Source organism: Acomys minous (assembly GCF_964271855.1).
Source record: "Acomys minous genome assembly, chromosome: 11".
NCBI classification, from domain to species: domain Eukaryota; kingdom Metazoa; phylum Chordata; class Mammalia; order Rodentia; family Muridae; genus Acomys; species Acomys minous.
The window spans coordinates 61,928,929-61,952,555 of NC_140492.1; the positions used below are offsets into that span (position 1 = coordinate 61,928,929).

Here is a 23,627-nt window from a genome sequence, read left to right on the forward strand (position 1 = left end):
AACTTGAGAAGCCCCGCCCCCTTACCTGAAGTGAAGAAGTCCTTCAACAAGCTGAGGCTTTCGGTGATCTTGTCCAGGTCAGGAGCTAAACTGGCAAGGTCTTCTGAAGTGGGAAGGGCTTTTCTAATTTTCTCTAGAGGGGACCAAAACAAGAGACACAAACAGTCTCAAAGTAGGCTACAGCAAAAATATTAGGGCTATAAATGTAAGCCAACTTGCTTAAACCTCAAGCCAGTCCTACAAAATACTTCCTGCTGTCAACTCTACTTAAAGATGAAAAACGAGAGCACACAGCAGTGAGGGAGCCAGGGTTCAAGACCAGGTGGCCTAGCGTCAAGTCCGGACTCCCAGTCACTACATGGAGATACTGGTAAATACATTATGTTGCCCAGTACTAACATGCATTCTTTTCTAAAAATGCAATTGTCCCTTCCCTAAGAACGCCCTTGCTAACATGGTTACATTTAAGAAGTACTATGATGAAGCAGTTATGCAGATTAATTCCACCTCCATATGTCTTAAAAAGGGACTGAAGAAAATACTCCAATTTTTTAAAGCTCATCCTGAGTTACTTGCAATCAGCCACTGAACTTATCCTGTTCTCATACTTGTGAAAGGTAGGGGTGGCGTTTTAAAGGGTAAAATCACTTTGCACGCTAATGGACTTTTAAAGAAGCTGGCTGCAGAAAGTAGAAATAACCAAGCACTAGCGTAGGGTCCTAGGATGTGGGCAATGTGGCATCGTGTGGAAAATGGTATTCGGTAAGGCTGCTAGCAGCATGGAAATGCAACCATGATGTGCTGGGTAGCAAAACAGAAAACACCAAGGCACACATCCCCACGACTATGTAACCTTTAAATAAGAAACTAATGTTAGTCACATTCAACTAATTAAGAAAACCAGACAAAAATATTCCCTAAGAGTGCTGGCAGCCACGTCAAAATGACAGACTATTGGATACTTATTCTCATAGCCTTTTTCCCTCTGGGTTGTCAAAATGGCTCAATGGGTAGAAATGCTTGGTTCCAGGACTGTCAACCCGTAGGATCCCTTTTAATTACAAAGAACTCCGCAAAATGTCTTCTGACCTCTACACACATGCCTTCACATGCATACATGCATCTGCATGTGTGTGCCTACGCGAATGTGCTACACACCCATACACATATAAATAAATGTAACAAAAGTTAATTTTTCTTTTATAGATTATTACTTTCATTACTGAAACAAAACTATCACAAATTAGACCCAAAAGTTAAAACTACCAATGCAACTATTTCTACTGCCATCCATCCCCTCGCAATCCAAAAGCTGTTTCGAATGTTGATGATACAAACCCAAATCAATATATTCATCAATTTCCCATATAAAGTCAGGCACAATCCACTTATAGTCACTAAGGTCTGGTATCATATCTTTCCACTCATCGAAGGTCTAAAAGACAAGAACATATGGTCAATCATATAATCCAAATGCCATACACCAATATAAAGAGAAAGCATGCTAGCCAGAAAAATCTACAAGAAAAACGTATTCTGTATAGAACCTTTAAGGAACAAATTTATACAAGCCCAGGTCTTTTAAAAACCTGTCAGTAGTTGAGTATGTAGAATGAAAGTAACTGCTCTTCTATCTAACGTGGAGAATGTAAAAGCTCAGAGCATTCCTACCGCAAGCAGGGCTCATCCAGCATGAGCGAACACAGGGCACAAGGAAGACAGGCTGGGAGAGAGGCCATTTTGCCTCTGCTTCCAGGGCTGCCCAGAAGTGGCCCTGAGGACATGCCACCTGACTTTCTCTCCTGTGCTACTAAATGCAATGTCCAGAACCAGACTTAAGTGTTCTCACTCCCTGACCAGGGCTGCATCTTCAGATCATCTATAACTATGGCTAACACTTAAGTGGCACCATTGAAATGACATAGGACATGGTAAATATATACAGTGAATGTGCCAACAGCTAACTGTATCTTACTCACTAAAGAGAAGAGACAATTTCTTTCTACTATGCTATACAGATTTACAACATTTCAGAACAACTAGAATTGTAGTAGAAGAGTAAACTCACTTTTTTGGCTGTATAACCACCTCCAACAGCAGAGCCCAGTATGATATATCGAAGTTTGAGGAGCCTTGCAGCTAACCTTGCTGGCCAAAAGTTCCTGCGGGGCTGGTAGCCATATTTAACTGGAGCCAGTTTCAGTTTGTGTAAAGAAAGGCTGGTTAGAGAAGAGAACTGCTGAAGTGACGTCCTCAGCGGGGGTCTTTGAAGCTTTAGGACAGGATGGTGTGAACGATAAATGCTTCGTGACACCAGATGTAGCTTTTGGAGCGGTAAGTTCCTTTGTACTCCAGAGCTGTGTCTCACTAAGGACTGGCAGACTTCACTGAAAAAACAAACCAACAAGGATGGGAGAAATATCAGAGAAGGTGACAGTGCCTTGAAGCTGACAGGAGAGATCACACATGCACACTTACAAACCGTGCCCCGTTACACAACAGTTTACTTCGCTGTGTGCCAGTTCATTCAGTATTGCTGAAAACCTACCCCAAAATAATTAAACTAGCCCCATCCTATGGACGAGGGGAAATGTGGCACAAAGATAGAAACACAACTTTCCCCAGAAGACACTAACAATGGGATAAAAATGCACTGTAAGTCCAGGCATGAGAAGCAGACTCTACATGTTAATCTGCTATATGTGGGCTGTGAAACCAGTCCAAGGAACTGAGACCAAAGAGGGAAGGGGTGGGTACTTGTTTTACCAAAAGCTGTGCACTGTAACAGTTGGTAACAAAAATGCATGCAAAATTCTGCCTTGAAGGACAAGAAACTGGCTTGTTTTGCCTCTCAATCCTAAATTAGTGCAGAGATGAAAATTAAGTTAATCCTACCTCAAGAACCTGGTTCCTTAGGAAAATGCAAGCAGCAGAACAGCCCTCAAGATACAAGAATCTCAGTGTCCATTTAGGGGCCGGAGCTCCCCCATTCCACTTCCTACACAGAAGGGAGCTTCCCGTAGGATGCCCACCTGCCTGATCTTAGTGCATATTTGGTCCCATCCTAGGGTGAGGCCCAAAGCTAAGCAGTGTGAGAATGTTCATTCGTCTAGTACCACGAAGCTGAGACCTTCTCACAGGAAAAGCATCACAGGCGGCAGCTCTTGTTCCCAGCTATGCTTTCACAAGCCCACGATGGAAAAACTCAAGAGGATGACTATCTTCTTTCATCAATCTGTCTGTCTAAAATGGAGTCCTGTTTGACAGTAAAAGAGAGGCTGACACTAGGTTCAGTCTTCAGTAAAGCCTGAGGCCTTCCCATGAGAGACACTGCACAAGTACAGAGGACAGCACATGTGTAAACAGAAGGAGCACCGGAAATGGGCTGTGCTGAGATTCTGGAGAACTGCTACCTCCCCTGGATCCTCAGCACACACCCTTGCTATGATGCAGTTTCTTGAATGTGCCACCCTCCTTCTCATCTTGGGACCTGCAAAGAACTTAGCAAAGGTTAGCCCAGGATAAGGGCTTAATGCCACTTCAGTATCTATTTGTGCTGCACTTTACCAGTGTATGACTGAGTGACGAGCTTTCTAACCTTCCAGAGGTATTTCTACTTTTCAGAAAGAGCCTAACCCACATCTAACCCCACTGAGATGAACTCCAAGACCACACGCAACCCTTGGGTATTTATGTCTTTATTTTCTCCCTCCTTTTTCTCCAAGTCCCAAATATTCTTATTTTCACAAGGGTGGCAGCAATAACCTTAAGTGACAGGACAGAATATTCCAGGTTAATGGTTAGAAGCAGAACACTCTCCAGTTGTACTCTGGAGGCATAATCAACTCAAAGCAAATCCCGGTACATAGACAGGCATCTTCTAGAGTGTCCCGTTCAAAAGACAGATAAAGGCTCATCCAGGAAAGGCTACGGCTCATAGGGCATTCTATTTTTTTCAGTTTCATTTTTAATCATTATTATTTTATGTATATTGGTGTTTTGCCTGCATGCATGTTTGGGTACTTGTGTGCACGTTACCAATTGGAGACAGAAGAGCCACTGGATCTCCTGGAATGTTGTTACAGATGGTGGTGAGCTGTGGTAAGGGGGATGGAAATCAAACCCAGGTCTGAAACAGCAACCACCTCTCCAGCCCCAAAATGAGGTATTCCTGACAAATGGGTAAGAGAGTAAAAGGAGGAGAAGGAAAGCAATTGCCTCTGGGCACTGAGGAATCTGCCAGGGGGACCTAAGGATCCCAAGTACATGTGTACCGGTGGAGGAGGCTTCCTGGAGAGAGCTGTCATCAACACTGGCATTTGTAACAGGCTCACATCACCTGCCCACTCTGTCAAAGCCCTAAAAGGCAAGTTGCTTGCTGAAGTAATCAATAACAGAAAGCACAGCTTTCCCAGTCATCCATCCCTCTCATTAAGAAACAGCGTGAACAAAGCACCTGCATCAGCCACTGGCCCTTCATGCTTAAATGTGATCAGACAACACACAAGATTCCTGAAAATACTAGAAACTTCCAAAATATTAGCAAGTACAATGTTTAAAGACTTAAACATTAAAAAAAAAAGCTTAGTGAATAAAAAGCAGTTTTTGTAAAGTAAAGCTGCACTTGCATATACACCAATAGCAGAAATTAAGTTAAGAACACTTTCCAGGATAGAGAATAAAAAAATAGAGAAGACATATGCTGCAATACAAAGAATTAGCATCAACATGGGAAGATGGGAGGTATATACAGTCCATGGGGTACATAGCAATGATCCACTGTGAGCACAGAATAAAGCACTGGATATGTATACACCTGTGTACTTGGGGTGCATGTGTAAGCTTGGGGGTGGGGCTTTCTGTTTGATTTTAGTAGAGTTCCCTTTTCATTGTGCGTACTCATAAACAGACTGCAACAGAAAAAGGACTTTACAACATGAAGTTTTATGACTTAGCTTATAACTTAGTATATTTCAAACATGTCTACTAACTTTGATAAAGTTAACTATACCTTGGAAAAAAACTTCCAAGGTGATCCTCATATCTTTTACAATGCATGGAAGTTAAAGAGAAAAAAAAAAGAAAAAAAAAGGAGGGTTTTGTTTGTTTGATTGGTTGGTTTTTTGAGACAGGGTCTCTCAGTCTAACAATCCTGGCTGTTCTGGAACTTATTATGTAGACCAAGCTGGCCTCGAACTCACAGAGATCTGCCTGCCTCTGTCTCTCGAGTGCTGGGACTAAAGGCATGCACCACCACACCTGGCTGCGAGTCCATGTCTTATTAGCTTCCTATAGATACAGAAACTTGCCTTTGAATGACTTTACTCTTCAGTTTTCTGTGACTGGGTCTTGCTCTTTACTCTTTTCAGACCTGGTACTTGCTATGTTGCTAAGGCTGCCTTGAATTCCTAGTCGCCCTTGTCTTGGTTTCCTGAGTGTTGAGACCTACATGTTTAACATCATTATACATGGCTTAATGATTTTAGCTTTTTAATGTGCATCTACCCAAGGATCAATCCAGAAATCCATTTTATGTTTCCTAATCTTTCTTTGTCATTAATGGAAGCAGTATATTATTTAATCTTATTTTAAAGTAGGCATATAATGTAAATAGTTAATTATTATACCAGTAAATAAATAACATTTTAATATAAATATGCATATGAACACATTGGGCAAATGCACACTTTTTCTTTAAGCAGATAAAGAGAAGAGGTTGTATTTTGGAAAGGAAGAACATACTGGACCTATCTAAGCAAAATATTCTTTAAAAATATTTAAGAAGAAAAATAGCAGATGCAATGGAGAGAAAAAATAAAATTGAAGAAAAATTTTGCAGGACTGAAGAGATTTTTTTTTTTTAAATTAAAGGTCAAGCCAGACTCGACAAAAAAGAAAACCCACAGTTGAACAAAGCCTTAAGAAACCCAAGACAAAGGACAGAGTCAAGAAAGAGCAAAGCAGCTATAAAAGAAAAAAGACTTCTTTATCCAAAGAAACTTAAACACAAAAGTCAAATGTGAGGCAACATACATCACCCCAAGTCATATACTCTTGTTCGTCTACCACATCTTTTACCTATATAGAACTGCCTAGTATGACGTTATTTTTTTCATTAATTTTATACAAATATTTCTTGCATCCACAAAATGTTGGTCATTGGTCTTCCATTTGACTATCCAAGAGAAGTATTTTTATGTGTATATAAAAAGTCTGTTTCAACCTTATGACTAGAGTAGGACTTAGATGCATTTGTTTGTTTGTTTGTTTGTTTGTTTTCAAGACAGGGTTTCTCTGTGTGGCCCTGGCTGTCCTGAAGCTCACTCTGTACACCAGGCCTCAAACTCACAGAGCTCTGACTTCCTCTGCCTCCCAAGTGCTGGGATCAAAGGCAAACACTGCCACCACCACCGGCTTAAATAGCTTATTTCAATACCAAAGGTTGTGAACATACTTCTAAATTAGAATCCCACAGGATTAAAAAAAAAAAAACAAAAACCCACATTGTAGCAGAGACAGCTCCACTTTTGGACTCTTAATTAATTCTGACAAAACAAATGGGTCCCCTTTCTTATAATAAATCATTTCAATCATTAAAAAAAAAAAAGTTCCTGGAGCAGGGCTGGAGGGCTGGAGGGCTAGAGAGATGGTTCACTGGTTAAGAAAAAGGGCTATTCTTCCAGAAGACAGAGGTTCAATTCCTAGCATCCCATGACAACTCACAACTGTCTGCTTGCTACTCCAGTCTCAGGGGACTACATACTGTCATCTGGCCTCTGTGGGCAGCAGACACAGACATACATGCTGGCAAAACAGATATCCACATTTTAAAAAGAGTTCTAGGGGCTGTAGAGATGGACGGAAGGGTTAAGAATGCTTGTTGTGGAAGGACAGCAGGCTACCAAGAAGAGACTTGATGCCCTATGATGATATGCAGGAGGAGGAGGTCCCCCTTAGTCACAGTCATAGGGGAAGGGAGTAGGGTGAAAGCGGGAGGGAGGGAGGAACAGGAGGGTACAAGGGATAGTATAACAACTGAGATGTAATATGAATAAATTAATTAATAATAAAAAAAGAATGCTTGTTGTTCTTGTAGAGGACCTGAATTCAGTCCCCAGCATCCACTTCAGGCAGCTCAACTGCCTGTAGCACCATCTCCAGGCAGCTCTTACCCGCTACCCAGAGCAGTCACCAGTACTCATGTACGCAGACAGCCTTCACCCTTATGCAGAATTAAAACAAAATCTTTTCAAAGTTCTAAATACAATGTAAGATCAACGTTTAAAGGTGAAGTTAATTCAGAAGAACTAAAATTTCCCAGTCTTCCTTGGTGTATATTATTCCCCTATAATCAAATGTCTGAAACAGTGTGTTAAGCTTGGAGGTGACTGGAACGAATTACATAGATAACATCAAATTTAGCATCATTAATGTGCATAAGGAAATTCATATAAATAAACTATTTTTTTTTTTATGATTTTCTACTTTATAACCGGACTAGGGCAACAACAGCAGCGGGATTAGAAAAGTGGCGCCACAGGGCACCACGTTGTATCAAAGAGGATCTCAACACTGAACAACACCTGCTCTGAGGAGGGCATCTCTTAAACGCTGCCTGACATCGTGTGCGTCACTGCTGTAGAGCTGACTCCAGCCAGAGGGTCAGGCAAATAGGCAGAGCCCGTTCATACAGAGAAGCGTTAAGTACCTGCAAGTGCAAAGTATTTATGGTGTACGGCTGGAAGAAGACAGTTAAATGAAACGCACAGAGATACAAGGACAGAGCCAGGCCAGGAGATAATAGCAACAACGAAAGCACAACTAGAGACAGAGATAACAGCGAGATCACAAGGGCAGGGACAAAGGAGACAGCAGCGATGGGTCAAAACTGAAGGTGTCCAAAATTTTCGAGTTGATCAAGGAGTCGTCACGGGCCAGCTCCTGTCACTCCGGGTAGTCAGACATTTGCGAGAGTTCTCTAAGAGCCTCGGCCTGGCTTGAGGGTCACCTGCACATTCAGGAAGTAGTGATGGGACAACCCTGCTGTTCAAATGGCCCAGAACGTGACATAACGGGGCCAGGTCGCAGGCCGCACTTACCAGGCCACGGCCGCCCGACGTGCTCGCCACATCCCGCCAGCGCAGACCATAAACAGGCGCCGAGACGGCCACGTGGGAGCCCCGTGTCGGCCCCAGTCCGACTCCTGCTCCGGCAGTGACCCAGGAGGAGGCTCTCAACAACAAGGGCATAGAGCAGCCGCCGAGTCCCTCCCAATGGCGCATGAACTTCCGCAAGAGCCTGCCAGGCACCCGTAGTCAGTCCGTCCCGGAAATAACCACCTACAGGAACACTAGGCAAGGCTGCACAAACGGGCCGCGGAGGACTTGCGCGTGCGCTGGGAGCCTCTGGGCGAGACCTACTTAGTGTTCACTTTGTTGGCTCCGCCCTCAAGGTGTCTTGGTCGGTATTCTGCAAATGAGATTCCCGGTTAAGGATTCCTCCGAGCGAGAGGGTTAGGCGGGCTGGACTCAGGAAATCCACACGATTAATATTTAGTGGGAGCCCCCAATTTAATGAGATCTGTTTAAAAACGTTTTTGAAACCGAACAATCTAATAACTGGGAGGTCGAGTCCTGGTATGCTAGGTACCTTAGAATGTCTGAAATCTGATCGGAAAGGGACTTCTGACATTTAAGCTATAGGTTTGGAATACACACATATAGGTTTATGAAGGCACAGATTATTTTTTCATCCTTTATGTGCCTTTCATTTGAATTTTAATGGCACCGATTTATTGAAATGATTCTTGTCAAAGTATCTCTTTATTTTTTTATTGTTGGCATATATATTTGTATTATTACACTTAGGTAGAAAAATTACATACAGCAAGAAGAACCACGAAACAATCAGGGAGCATATGAATGTTACATTCAAGGTGATTTGGCCAACTGCATTTGGCATCCTTGTAAAAAGCATCTTTCCTATCTTGGTGAGTCTAAAATTCTGAATGAGAACCAGTATCTATCATATCTCCTCTCTGCTAAGTCAAAACTTCTATTTAGACCTAAAACATCTTAACCCCTACACAGCTAAGGTTAATTGTAAGACTAAACTATCTGGTTTTTCAACCCCATCAGAGGCTTAAAAAGGAATGAAACTTAGTTACTTGAGTGAACTGGAACTGCAGGTCAGCAGCTTCCAAAATGAGAAAGGAAAAAAAAAAAAAAAAAAAAAAAAAAAAAAAAAAAAAGACAGAGACAGTTTGCTGCCTGAACAGTCACCCAAAACTCTCTATAACATTGGAGCATCATCCTCAGCTTGACAGACATTTGTGAGACAGGAACTATTGAGGACTTCAAAGCTTACTTCCAATACCTTGAAAGTGCTATTGCAGGCTGATTAGGATAATCAAGTAATACAGGCCATTTGTTAGTTGATCAAATTATGATCATGTCAACTACCACCTATTTTTAATCATAAGAACATACATCCTAAGTTTAACAGGTAGATATGATCCTCTAGATAGATAAGGTAAAATAGATCAGGTCTTCAAAGCCTCAGAGACCTACAGAATATAGCATTTAAGAAGCCTTTAATATCTTAAAGATTCTTTGACAACAAGACAGGTTAACTCCTGGCAACACCCAGCCTACCTCAAGAAGATGATGAGCATCAAAGATCCTCCTTATGGAAATGACTTCAAATATGGCAAACCAGCCACTGGGCAAAACATCATTTCTTCCACAGACAGAATTCTGTCTAAAAATGGGGAAGCATGGGTACAAGCAGAGTCAACGACCAAACTCTGCCAAGACAGGGTAAGCAAGTTGTCAATGTCTCTTAACAGCTCCAAATAGCTGGTAATAGCCCTTCAGTAGTATTCAGCTAGCTCTCGTCTTAGCCTCTCTCTCTCTCTCTCTCTCTCTCTCTCTCTCTCTCTCTCTCTCTCTCTCTCTCTTCCTCCTCCTCCTCCTCTTCCTCTTCCTCCTCCTTCTCCTCGCTCCTCTTTTGATTTTGGTTTTTGGAGATAGAGTTTCTCTGGGTAGCCTTGGCTGTCCTGAAACTAGCTCTGTAGACCAGGTCATAGAGATCTGCCTTCCTCTGTGTCCCCAGTGCTGGAATTAACGGCTTCTTTGGACTTTTAAGACATAAGATTCATCCTCCCTGTTCCTCGTAACCCGTCTCTCCCCATTCCTCCCTGGCCCCCCTTCTTCAGACACAGTTGATTCCTAGTCTCCTAACTACATGCTTCTCCTATTTCTTGATGTCCAAAAGTTCCAGTTTGGGGCATCTTGGGTTTCTTTCTCTAGCTACATTTTCTCCTTAATAATCTGAATTATTTTCATTACTCCAAATGTCTCTTTCATCTCCAATTCAACCATTTTGTATTTTTAAAAGAAAATTGGGCCCAAAAAAAGAATACTGTTTATGAAAGACTATGAAGCCAATTAATGGCATTAGGAACTAAATTTGAAGGGTCTTATGCTTTACCTCTCATGTCAAGGATATATTCCTTTCACCCATCTCTTTCTTTTCCCCTCTCTTTGTCTTTTTGTCTCTCTGCCTCTCTCAATATCTCTCTCTCTCTCTCTCTCTCTCTCTCTCTCTCTCACACACACACACACACACACACACCACCACCACCACCACCACCACCACCAGACCAAATAAAATCCCTTTTTATTTAATTGTCAGAATCATAATTCTGGATCCATCTACTCACAATATCATCAAGTATGGCCTGACGGTGAACTTTCCTATTGCAGGTCTCTAGTTATATATTTACTGTGCTGGGTATCTCAATGGTAGTTTCAGACAGACTCCTGCTATAAACCCTAGCCAGTGTAAACCAATATAGAAACCAGTATAAATCCTAACCCTTTCTAGTATTGTATAAAACTGTATTGGTTATTGTTGCTGGGAAAAAAACAAAAGGGAGACATCAAGTGTACTTTCTCTTTGCATTTTATGAAGCCCTTGTTTTATAATTTCACTTCTAGGCTGGGACTACTGAACCAGTCCTCTGTACAGATTATGTCTACAATTGTATGAAATAGCAAAATATTAGAATCAGCATAAAAGTCTCTAGATAGTAGCTAGTTATGTGAGTTATAGTCATACTAGCCACAAAAACCTATGAGCAAAAACCTATTCTCTGTTGTATCTGAACAGAGAATAATATCTGAACTAGATGGCCCTAATTTGAAGTGGCTTTAATCTAAGATTTGTTTTGTTTTGTCTTAACTTCACAATGTTCCAGAGAAATGTGAAGATGAAAATTCAATAGAAGGGGCTGGAGAGATGGCTCAGCAGTTAAGAGCACTGTCTGCTCTTCTAGAGGGCCTGAGTTCAATTGCCAGCAACCACATGGTGGCTCACAATCCATACTGGGATCTGATGCCCTCTTTTGGCATGCAGGTGACCTGAAGATAGAGCACTCATAAATGTAAAATAAATAAATAAATATTAAAAAGAAAGAAAGAAAAGAAAAGAAAAAGAAAGTTCAACAGAAGCCATGCTTGAAGTACTTGTTTTGACCAGCTTGTTTTCTATATTCAATATAATGTCTAACACTTGCATGATGTATTCAACACTGTGTAAAACAGGCCACCTGTCTGCTAATGTATCTGTTGTGAGCATGCTTAAGGTAAGTGGGCTAGACTGAGGTAGGGAGTTTGGGTGGCAGGGTTCCTCAAGTGATATTTTCAAATTATAATGGGTTGACATGATGCCCATCTCACTGTATGTATGTTAAGGAGCATCTACTAATTGCTGGGTAGGGCAATTAGTCAAACTGTTATGAAATCAAACCACCATGTTCAGGCCAGAGTTGTTTTGTTTGACTATACAATGTGAAATAATACTGGACTTCTTGCTGTCATTTAAAAACAGAGAAATTTTACATTTCAGTAAACCAGTTGCTCTTAAAATACCAGACAACATTAAGCCCTAATCTTAAAAAAAAAAAAATGGAGTCAAGGAGTTGAGTAGTGTTTTATATCTCTTCTGAAGTTAAACATATCAGTTGCTATAACTGTGGTCTTATTTTTCTCAGAAAAACCAAGGGAATTTGAAAAATATAAACCATTGCTTATATTAAAAATTATCAACTGATACACTTGAGGCAATGTATCTCTAACTTCCTGATGCTGCGACCCTTTAATAAATACAGTTCCTCATGTTGTGGTGACTTCAGCCATAACATTATTTCCATTAGGACTTCATAATTGTAATTTGGCTACTGCTATGAATCATAATGTAAATACCTGTGTTTCCTGATGGTCTTAGGTGACCTTGTGAAAGGATCATTGGACCCTCAGAAGGGTCGTTACCCCACAGGCCAAGAACCATTGATTTAGAAACTGTGATATTTCTAAAGAAATAAGAACCTCCCCCAAACTCAGAAGAACATAGCCACACAAATAAACTATGTGATGTTTAAGGTATATAAAGGAATATTATGTACAACAAATGCTCACACGTCACTCTTCACATTACATACGTGTCCCAAGAAAGCATTTAGGTCTGTGAGCATCAGTGAAAGGCAGAGCGAGGGAAGGACTCTCTGACTTCTAAGTGGGAGGGAGAACGACCTTTATTTTTATTTGTAAGCTTGTATGCTGTTTAATACAAACAACAATCTTAACTGTATCTTCTGGTCTAAGAGTCATGAAATAACTTCCCAGCTTTAAACTAAAATTTCAGGTTCAGTTAGGAACCCAGCAGACCAGCAGTTAAAACTCTCAAAGTTTAGTTATCCAGTGGGTCATAGATCTTTTAAAAAGAGCAAAGAAATATGATTAGAAAGCTGGGCATTTGTGCTCATCCATGAGTATGCTCTTGAGGTTTTATTACGTCTCTTTGCAAAGTTCTTCTTGGGAGCTATCAAGTCCCTGATGTTACAGTCTTCCTCTGTGGTTTCCTGGGGAGAGAAGCATCTGAAAGCGCACGCATTTGCACATCCTCATTAAACCCCCCCCAGTGCTTAGAAAAGCATGTTACAGCCATCGTCAGCAGACAGGCATAAGCATCTTCCCATCAGTATTTTCTGTCTGTATGAAAAGACTCCAAATTCTTAGGATGGCATCTTTCCTCCAATTAGTCTCTCTGTCTTAAAACGATTTATTATACTTTTATTTATATGTATGTGTTTGTGTCTGCATCTGTATTTCATGTATGTGCAGTCGCCTGAGCGTGACAGAAGAGGGCGACAGATCCTCTGAAGCTGGAACAAACTCAGCTCTTCTGCAAGAGTAGCAAGTGCTCATAACCATCTCTCTAGCCCTCAGCTACGTGTTTATAATTATTATAGGCACTTCCTATAGAAGCTGTGAAAATATTCTAAAATTTACTTAGAAATATTTTTTTAAAAAAACCAAAATGTTTTTAAAAAGTTGAGGCTGGAGCAATCCTGACTACCTGACCTCAAAACTTAACCACAAAGCAGCCAGGAAGGAGGCATTGTGGTGGGTATAAAGACACACCCACCCGTGGACAAGAACAGAGACTTCAGAAATAGCTACCCAACTGAGTGGTATGGTGGCTGATGCTTCTAACCTGATTGGATGGCCCTCTGAGCGTATCTGTGTTTCCAGATGCGAGTAGATCATCCAGTGAGCAGTTTAGCTCTTTGATGGACAGTTTAATGGAGAAAGAAGTATTTTTTTTTCTGAACGGTAATGGAATAAATGAAGATCCATATGTTAAAAAAGTACCCCCACACTGCTTGCAATATATAGCACATATTTGTACCATATACAAAAATTGGTGTGTATACTGAAAAAAAAAAGCCTATATTATCTGGGATATAACTATGGGTGTAAAAATGAGAATAAAAGCCAATAGAAGAAAATCTATTGGTAACCTGTGTGCAGGAAAAGAGTTTTTAAGCCACCAAGAGGAATACCATAAAAATGTAAAATTCACCGCACTTCTTCAAACTAAAATATTCCTGCTCATCAAATCGCAGATAGAAAACGAACAAGCGAGCCTTAAATTAAATGGAAATATTTTTTTTAATCATGCATCGCCGGCAAAGAACTTATACTAATTCTACATAAGGAATACATTGCTATCGATTTGTAGGTATCCTCCAAGACTCAAATGTTTAAATTTGATCCCCATTTGTACGGGGGTATGAAGAGGGTAGAAACCTAATGCAACTCTGGTGTGTGGAGTTAGAGTGTTAGGAAGTGAGGAGGCTGCAGATGAGTCTGGAGGATAGAGCCTATGACATTGGTGGCTTCATGGGAAGAAGGTAATAAGAGAAGGTACCCAAACATGCTCTCTCCCTCTGGTTGGGTGATGCCCTGCACTGCCTTGGAGCTCTCATAGCCCTTCAACCTTAGATTAGAAGCGTGAGCCAAGACAAACCTCGTTTCTTTAAAACACTTCCCTCAGACATCTCATCATACTGATAAGCTAACCAATCAGACCCAGGCAAAAAGTCCCGATGTTGCACGCATCAATATATCATATAGCTCTCCGGAGACACAGAGTGATATTATCAAGGAAAATGAAAAGTAAAAACCACAGTATCATCACTAAGGCTGCTAAAAAAATCAAAAGGTGCACGTTGCCAAATTGGCAAGGATGTGGAGCAGCCAGAACTAGGAGGCGCTGTTGGATGGAATGCAATGACACAGGCCCTTTGGAAAAATACTTGAGTTTCTATCAAATTAAACCTGCACTCCGCTTGCTCGGGCAGTTCTGCTCTTAGGGTTTCATGTAAAACATAGGTCCATGAAGGGGCGTGCATAACAGTGTCCAGGAAAATTTATTTACAATGGCTTCAAACTGGAACTAAATGTTCACGAACAATAAAATGGACAAGCAGTGTGTAAACAATGGAATAACATTCAGCAGTGAACGGGGATGTACTTTACGGATGCGTTTAACAACAAGATCCATCTCGGGGCTTCTAGAGGTTTAATGATAATAAAGATGCAGAGATATCTGTATAGTTTAAAACTGTTGTCCTGTCTGCCGGGGCAGTCCCTCAGCTGGCGTCTAGTTGAGCCGAGCTTCTCTACTGTTGCATCTGTCCAAGTGGAGGTTTCTTCCGTTGTCTCCGGTGTCTGTCTCTGCCCAAGGAGTCCTGTTAGTCTTCCTGCCAAGCTGCCAGCTCTTTATTATGCAAAAAGCCACATTCCTTATTCATCCAGTTGACTTGGGGCCTAACGTGACTTTTCCTTTCTTTTTTGGGCAGGTAAGGGAGCTGACAAACATTTACACATCCTGCTAACCTGGCACTTGGCATCATGGGCCTGCCCAGCAATTAACAATTGCGAACACAGGCATACGTTTTTTTTTTCTTAGCCAGTAATACAATATTTGTGAGTTGTCCCAACAATGACTCAACATGATCTATCAGACATATCTATATCAAAATTTGCTATAGCTGTGTGACTCCAGTTATATGCTATTCAACAGTATGAAAAAAAATGATGTGGAGAGTGAAAACAAAACAAATATTGAGGGCACAGGGCAATGGAATTTTTTGTTTGTTTTTTTCCCCCAAGACTGGGTTTCTTTGTGTAACAGAGCTCTGGCTGTCCTGGACTCACTTTGTAGACCAGGCTGGCCTTGAACTCACAGAGATCTCTCTGCTTCTGCCTCCTGAGAGCTGAGATTAAAGGCATATAGCTTTTTATACAAATTTTAAGCTGCTATATTTTAGGTTTTTTTTTCTAATCTCCATTGAGATTATTTTGTTCTCCCCCTTCTCCTCCCAGTCTCTCCCTGCCCCCACTTCCTTCCTCCCTCTCTTCCTTTTCCATTCAGAAAAGGGCAGGCTTCCCAGGGGTATCAACTTAACATGGCATAGTTGATGTTGGAAGGCCCAGTCCAACATGGGCTGTATCATCCCTCAGCAGATGGTGTTAGTTCACAAGCCGATCTGCTAGCTTGCCTCTAGGTTGCTTAGCAACCTCTGACATCATCAGCTGCCACTGCTGCTACCAGCTGCCCAGGATAAAAGCCATCCCATGGTTCTCTTCTCTCTCTGCTTCTCTCTCTCTCTCTCTCTCTCTCTCTCTCTCTCTCTATCTTTGCCTGTCCCTCTGATTGTTCGTCTCTCTCATGGATCACTCAGACTTTATCTCCTCTCCTTCGCTCCCTTAGCCTTCTCTCAATAATGAATTTCCTCGTACCGTACCTGTTGCATGGTAGGTAATTTATAAATGATATCAAATGGGGCTGGGCCTATAAGAAAAGCAGCTGAAAGGCCAGAAGAAGCAAGCCAGTAAGAAGCATTCCTTCATGGCCTCTGTTTGAGTTCCTGATTTAGCTTCCTTCCACAACAAAGTGTCACTTGGAAGTATAAGAGGAAATAAACCCTTCCCATGTTGTTTTTGATCAATGTTTTACCACAGCAATTGAAAAGCAACTAGGATAACTACACACTGATGTGCTACTGTGTGCTACTACCAGCTCTGCATTGGGTGACATCTTGCTGATAGCTTGAAAGTAGTCACAGTGACAGTGACACCACAGAGATCAGCACAAGGGAATCCAGGGTTTGGTTGACTACTGTGTTGATTCTCTCATCTTAAGAAAGTAATGGAAAAATGACAGCTCAACAGATTCAATTTAGAAGTGTGTGTTAGTGGCTGTTGCATTGTGAAGAGCACCCAAATATTGAGAAAATTCTCTCTGAGTAGCGAAATACCACTGTCCTGTTCAATAAGGATGACTTACATATATTCATGAAAGTCCTCATATTTGTCTGTTTTGTTTTCTTCTTAGTCAATGTTTAAGAAAATATCAAGCAATATTCATGTCAGACACAAACCTGTAGGCTAATAGTGCTAGCAACATTGTTGCCAAATTAAAGTAACAAAAGTAATCTGCTTTTAGTAGATTTACTTTTAGTAGAACTTAGAATGAAATTATACTTATATCTAGACTTCTTGGCCTCAGAGCCCGTGGCTGGGCATGATCCTGCACATGGCTCTGAGCCGCACACCACTGATCTTCCTCCTTATATTTCAACATTTCCATCTTTGACAACTTGGACCGTTTTATTATTTTTCTCTTCTTGAGTTCCTGTCTGGCAGTGGGTACAATTGTCTCTTGTCTCCTTTTAGGGTCAATGCCATGTCTAAGCCTGCAAAAGCACCTTCTCCTCCTCTAATGTTGTAAAGCTTTCTCTCCTGTATTAAACGGTATTTTTCCTTCACATTTTGGAATATTTTCTTTCCTTCACTTTAGACTAAAGTATATTTTTTATTTCCTTTCTACTCCCAAACTTAACGCATACAATAAACAGAATATACCTTGGTCACTGAGTAACTCTGCCTGGGATTCTCTTTGACAGCATCTATGTGCACCAAACTCCTTAGCAGCTTGCTGCCTCTTCCTTACCACATGTAGGTATGCCACACAGAGGGACCGAGACTTATTCTGTCAGTGTTTCTGAACCTGTGGGTTGCATATCAGATATCCTGCGTATCATATATTTACACTATGGTTCATAACAGTGGCAAAGTTACAGTTATGAAGCAACGATAAGATACTTTCATGGTTGGGGGTCATCACAACATGAGGAACTGTATTAAAGGGTCACAGCATCAGGAAGGTGGAGAACCGCTGTACTTGATGCTCATTATCTTGTACTCTTTAAGCTCTCCTTGCCCCTGCGTGCTCTTGGTCTTGAATTTCTTGGTGGTAGAAAGGGTCCAGATGACCCTGGAGGGGCATCACAGTTCACAAGTACCACCAACGAGAGTGTGATCAGCTGCTTCCCATTTCAGAGTCTCATTCTAAGTAGCTACGGCACTTGCATCTAGAAAAGGCAAAATGGCTATTTCTTCAGTGGTTCATACACTTGCTTGTATGCGTAGGAGAGGCAGTTGAACTTTTGCTGTTGTAGTTGATTGCCTTGCTGAAGAGCAGACTCTGCATATTGGGCATGCCCAGTGACCGTTCCTACTGAGCTGACTAGTCCTGTCCTCCTGGAAATTCTAAAAACACCAGGTGGTCTTCACACATTTCTATTCAGCAAGCTAGAACTCTTAGCTCTTGTCTTTTTTTTTTTTCTTTCTGTACCTGGTTTATCATTTTCTTTCTTGGGAATGGGTGAGATTTAGACAGAAACCAAAGGAACCCATACTGAAGGTGTATAGTAAATTGGGGTTATCAGTGTTAGGCTAATATTTCTATATTATTACACTACCGTGAAATTATAATATTTACTAATATATCTCATTATGTGATGATTTAATATATGTGAGCAGCACCTGGCATAAGGTATAGACCTCCTAACTGTATTAATTGAAATCAGGTGGGATAGGCTGTTGTAGCCAAGAAAGCCTGTTGTTCTGTGTCCGGTGAAAGCCTGGGCCTTGTTGGATACTCTCTCAGGAAGCTTAGGCCTGCTTAGCACCAAACCAGAAGTGCACACTCCTCCGCCAGAAGGTCAGGGCTATATTGGTTTCTGGGCAGAAAAAGGATGAATTGAGTCAAAGGTTCTGCCTCTTCAAGGGATGCTGGTCTCCTGGCTCTGGCATGACTCTGGCGAGCTGTGGCTGCTTTGGGAGCAGCCTGTAATGGTGGTTTGAAGCTCCAAAACGGAGAGGCAGTGGCAGGAACCGGGTCTGGTTCAGGCGGACAGAATCAGCAGGCGGCTCACCTCCGTGGAGGGGCATGGCGGTGGGTGGAGGCAGCGATCTGAGCTGACATGCTTGGAAACAGCAGATGTGGGTTTCAGCAGTCACCAAGGCAGCTAGCTAGAAGACCTGGGTCCAGCAGCAGATTCCTCAGGGAGGAGAGAGCCCTTCCTTCCTCGGAGTGAATAATCAGTTTCAGACGATCTCTGCTGAACTAGATGGTGCTGGCTCGATTATTTCAGTAAAACAGGGACTTAATAGCCTTGAGGGGTATTGAGGGTGAATGCGTTTGATTCTCTGGGGCTAAGAATGTCAGGGATACTTCATTTACATGCAGCAGCACAGCCCTATCGTTAGAAGGATAAAGCAGCACTTAATTATCCTATGGGCATCAGGGCATTGGGAAAGAACTCCAGGACCGGTTAGAGGTATGGAAAACGGTCTTTGGTTGAAAGTCAAGGTACAAAGACATCTCATAAGCACGAGGAAGGTACTTCCAGGAATCCCCAGGTTCACACTGATCAGATATCTTATCGGGAAAGGGTTGGGTTTGTAATCTCCCCGAGGCCACACTCCTTAGAGGATCTGGGGTTTCCCCAGACCAGGCAGAGAGGAAGGACAGCAGCCGAGGAAGGGAGCCATCGTTTAGCACTGCCTCAGGAGCTTTCTGGTGATGCCTTCCAGATGATGGTGAAGACAATAATTACAAAATAGTGCCTGGAACTGCAACAGTAACAGAATTGAGTCGTTTTCTGGGATTTTATTGTTGTTGTTTTTTTTTTCTTAAAAACGAAAAAAAAAAAAAACCCCAACCAAACAAACAAAAAAACCCAAAAACCTTTAAAAAACTGGAATGTCCTCCAATGTTATTCAAATGACTGCTGAACCTGGAAAGAGTGTTTCTGCTATTAATGGATAGCATACTGCTATTTACATAAACATAGGATGTATATAATTTGAATTTTTGGAAAATTTAGCTGTGCTGTCACCTTTGGAAAAAGTGTCCTTGTTTCCTTTGCTGAGCTAATACTGTACAGAAATTAACAACTATGTAAGTCTAGAACACTGAATGTATTCACTCCCATTTTTAGAAGAGTGACACACTACATTAAATATATAAGGTCTTAACTATGTGGACTTGTTTGCAGAAACTGATAAAAAGATTCTCTAAATAATGAAAGAAAGAAAACCCAAATTCGATAATAACATAACTTTCCTGTTCACATAATTTATGGAACTTTTGCAGCAGTTAAGGCCGGGTGTGGTGGCACACGCCTTTAATCCCAGCACTCAGGAGGCAGAGGCAGGTGGATCGCTGTGAGTTCGAGGCCAGCCTGGTCTACAAAGTGAGTCCAGGACAGCCAAGGCTACACAGAGAGACCCTGTCTCGAAAAACCAAAAAAAAAAAAAAAAAAGAAAAAAAAAGATTTTTCAAGATGGTTACACAATCAACATCAGGTTTGCTGACACTGTCAAATTGCACCTGCGCTGTTCTGTGAGGCCATGGCAGCCTGCTGGCAAAATCCCTTCTGTGCATAGACTTGTGTGTAGTCTTGTTTCTTCAGAGGACACTCACCGAAGTAAAGTTCGGGCATGGGAATATGCTGCAGCGTGGTTCCAGCAGGCCACAGGATATGATTATATTAGAACTCTTTTTAAACATAATAAATAAATAAATAAATAAATAAATTCGGTTTACACCCAAATACTAGCTGCCTCCCTCCCATCCTTCCAGTCCCTCCCTCCTTCCCTCTTCTCCCTATTCCTTCTCCTCCACTCCTTAGAAAAGGGGGGCCCTCCCGCAACCCACCCCAGCACACCAAATCTCATCAAGACTGGGTGCATCTTCTTCCCCTGTAGCGTGGTGAGGCAGCCCCACTAGGGAGGCAAGTGATTGAAAAGCAGGCAACAGAGTTCATGTCAGAGACACCCCCAGCCCCCCCCCCCCCCCCCCCCCCGCCCCGCTCCCCTTACTAAGGGATCCACATGAAGCCGGAGACGCTCATGGGCTACATCTGTGTAGGGGACTTAGGTCCAGTCCATGCATGGTCCTTGGCTGGAGCTTCAGTCTCCACAAAGCCCCTCTGGGGCCTGGTTAGTTGGCTCTGATGGCCTTCCTGTGGAGTTTCTGTCCCCTTCATGTCTCTCTATCTTTCCCCTAACTCTTCCACAAGAGTCCTAATGTTTCGCTGAGTTTCGGCATCTGTTTTGATCTGCTGCTGGACAGAGGACGGTTAGCTTGGTTCATGTCTAAGCAGAGCAGAGTGTCATTAATAGTGACAGGAGTTGGCTTTCTTAAAAAAAAAAAAAAAAAAAAAAAAAAAAAAAAAAAGGAAGCCCGAGGGATGTTCTTAGCCACAAAATGTAGACAGATCATTACGCCACTAGGGGGCGAAGTTGTCTCAGTAAACCAAGGCTTATTTGGCTAAAAACCCGAATCAGTTTATGGCAAACCTAACCCTGAGTCTATTGGCACCAGGAGTGCTTGATTGTTTTAACAAGTTAAGTCAGGGATGCCATACAATTACTGTAATGGCTCATCCTATTCACTGAGCATTTTACTAAACTTTTTGTTTTATAATTAATAAAAATAAATTTAGTCTTTCTAAAAAAAATTTATAAAGATAGTCCAGGGAGTTCCCATGGGCTCCCAGATGGTCCTGCTGTTATCTCACATCTGTCCAGAACAGTCACCACAAGTATCCAACTGATCCTGATATGGTAGTGCTAACGAAAACCCTCAATCTGCTTGGCCTTTTAAAAGCCGGCATATTCTCCTTTGACTCCTCATGGCTGTAGCATTTTCTCAGCACCTCTGTGTTTCTGCTCATCTTGATAACTTTGATGTGATATTTGATACACTATCCTTCGGCTCATATTCGCCTGATGTTTTTAACTCACACTTACACAGCCTTCTGGTATCTGGAGCACACATCACCGAAGAACAAAGGACTATTCTTTATGACTTATCTGCCTGACATAACAGTTCTGACTTTTAACCTTGATTGCCTTGCTGAGAAATGCTTGCCGGGCTTCTGCACTGACCTATGGTTTATACTTGTTGGGAGGGAGTCACTAAGCATAGCTCATGCTAAGAAACAGAGCTGTGCTGTCCTTGAAGGGGCGCTACGCAGCTTATCAGGAGTTCTTTACAGATTTATCTACTCTCTTCACCTATTTACTTGCTCCATTACTTATATCACTATGGACTTATGGGTGTATTTTATACTTTGCTTTTTCGGCGGTGTCTGGCAAAACTGTGTACGCTCTCCGTGATGGTAGCTGCCACAGCAGAGAGTTTATACGTGGGTGCTACTGTGCAAAGCATTCCATATATAATCTCTCTTAATTCATCAGCTATCCTGAGGGGAGACATATCCTTTAGGCAAATGGTTCTCAGCTTTCGTAACGCCGTGACCCTTTAATACAATTCCTCATGCTGTGGTCACCCCCAAACATTAAATCATTTCCATTGCCGCCTCATAACTGCAATTTTTCTACTGTTATGAATTATAATGTGAATATCTGACACGTAGGATATCTGGTATGTGATCTTCGTGAAAGGGTCATTTGACCCTCCAGAGGGGTCGCAGCCCACGTGTTGAGAACCACTGCTTTAATTCCAAGCAAAGAGCTTGAAGGTGATGGAGGTGAGTGGTTTCCTCTGGCCTTGCCACTGCTAACCAGCCAGGGTATAGGCACTGCTTGGGTAAAGTTCAGAGCCTGCGAATTTCACAGCCTTCGTTAGGGGGCAGGGTGTTCGAGGAGACCGAGTGGGGTTGAGGTGGGGGTTAGTAAGATAGCTGAAGACTGTGGTTGTTTGAGGCCCCGGAACCCAAGCCTTCCTCCTTGCGTGCTCTTCACTAGCATCTCACTAATTCACTATTTTCATTTGTCAGGTATAAACATTTCCAAAATCAATCGAAATGCATTGGCATCTTGATAATGAGTTGGTATATGCTAAGAAATACATGTCTACAATAGTCGCTAAATAACCTATCTCAGGAGAGAGAAAATGAAGAAGGTTATGTTCATAGTCTATAAAGCATTGAAATAATTCTCTCTCTCTCTCTCTCTCTCTCTCTCTCTCTCTCTCTCTCTCTCTCTGTGTGTGTGTGTGTGTGTGTGTGTGTGTGTGTGTGTGTGTGCGCGCGCGCATGTGGAGGACAATCTTTCAGAGATTGGTTCTCTCACTCTATCTTGATTTTTTTTTCAAGACAGGGTTTCTCTGTATAGCTTTGGCTGCCCTGGACCAGCTTTGTAGACCAGGCTGGCCTCGAACTCATAGCGATGTCCTGCCTCTGCCTCCCGAGTGCTGGGATTAAAGGCGTGCGCTACCACCGCCCGGCTCCACTTGATTTTGATCCAGGGTCTTTCTTGTTTCTGGCACTGCCTTGTGTTCTCCAGGCTAGCTGACCTGCACACTTCCGTCTGCTCTGCCTTTCAGCTTGCTGCAGGGTGGAGATTACAGATGTGCACCATCACATCTGGCCTCTTACATGAGATCTGGGTATCTAAATCAGGTCATCAAGCTTGGGGATCAAGTGCTCCTACTCAGGGAACCAACACTGCAGCACCCAAAGCAGTTTGTTTGTTTGTTTGTTTCGTTTGTTTGTTTACAGCAAACTTTTTTTTTAAATTATAGAACAGTTTTAAGTTGAAGAAGAAATGTGAAGACAGTATCTTCCATTCATGTCATGTATTTATATCACAGTCGATTAAGCTGATGTTAACTGGTTTTAACTGAAGTCCGTGATTTGTTCAGATCTCCTTACTTTAATCTGTTATCCCCTATGTGTTCCAGGATCTCACAAGGACACCACATTGCACTAAATTGTCACTTAACTTTGGTGCCTTCTGAGCTCTGACATTTTTCAACCTTCCCTTGCTTTTGAGGGCTTTGGCAGTTTGGAGGGGTGCTGATCTGGCCCCTTCCAGGGGACCTGAGCTTGGTTTCCAGCACTCATATCAGGGAGCTCAGAACTGCCTGTAACTCCAGATCCAGGGGATTCAACTCTC

At 42.1% G+C, this 23,627-nt stretch overlaps 1 protein-coding gene across 4 annotated transcripts in view; it reads right to left on the bottom strand.

Annotated features, from left to right (window-relative positions):
• Window positions 1–8,315, bottom strand: part of OPA1 (OPA1 mitochondrial dynamin like GTPase) — a 74,762-nt gene extending 66,447 nt beyond the window's left edge. For 3 of the 4 annotated variants that reach the window (XM_084802639.1, XM_084802640.1, XM_084802638.1), the window contains exons 1-4: window positions 8,100–8,315; window positions 2,069–2,387; window positions 1,339–1,435; window positions 26–133 (exon numbers count right to left, since the gene is read on the bottom strand). In XM_084802639.1, the coding sequence (XP_084658765.1) occupies window positions 26–133; window positions 1,339–1,435; window positions 2,069–2,387; window positions 8,100–8,149 (574 nt within the window). In that variant the 5' untranslated portion in view covers window positions 8,150–8,315. The remainder of the gene's footprint in view (window positions 1–25; window positions 134–1,338; window positions 1,436–2,068; window positions 2,388–8,099) is intronic. The other variant, XM_084802641.1, reaches the window with a different exon arrangement.
• Window positions 8,316–23,627: the final 15,312 nt, after the last annotated feature.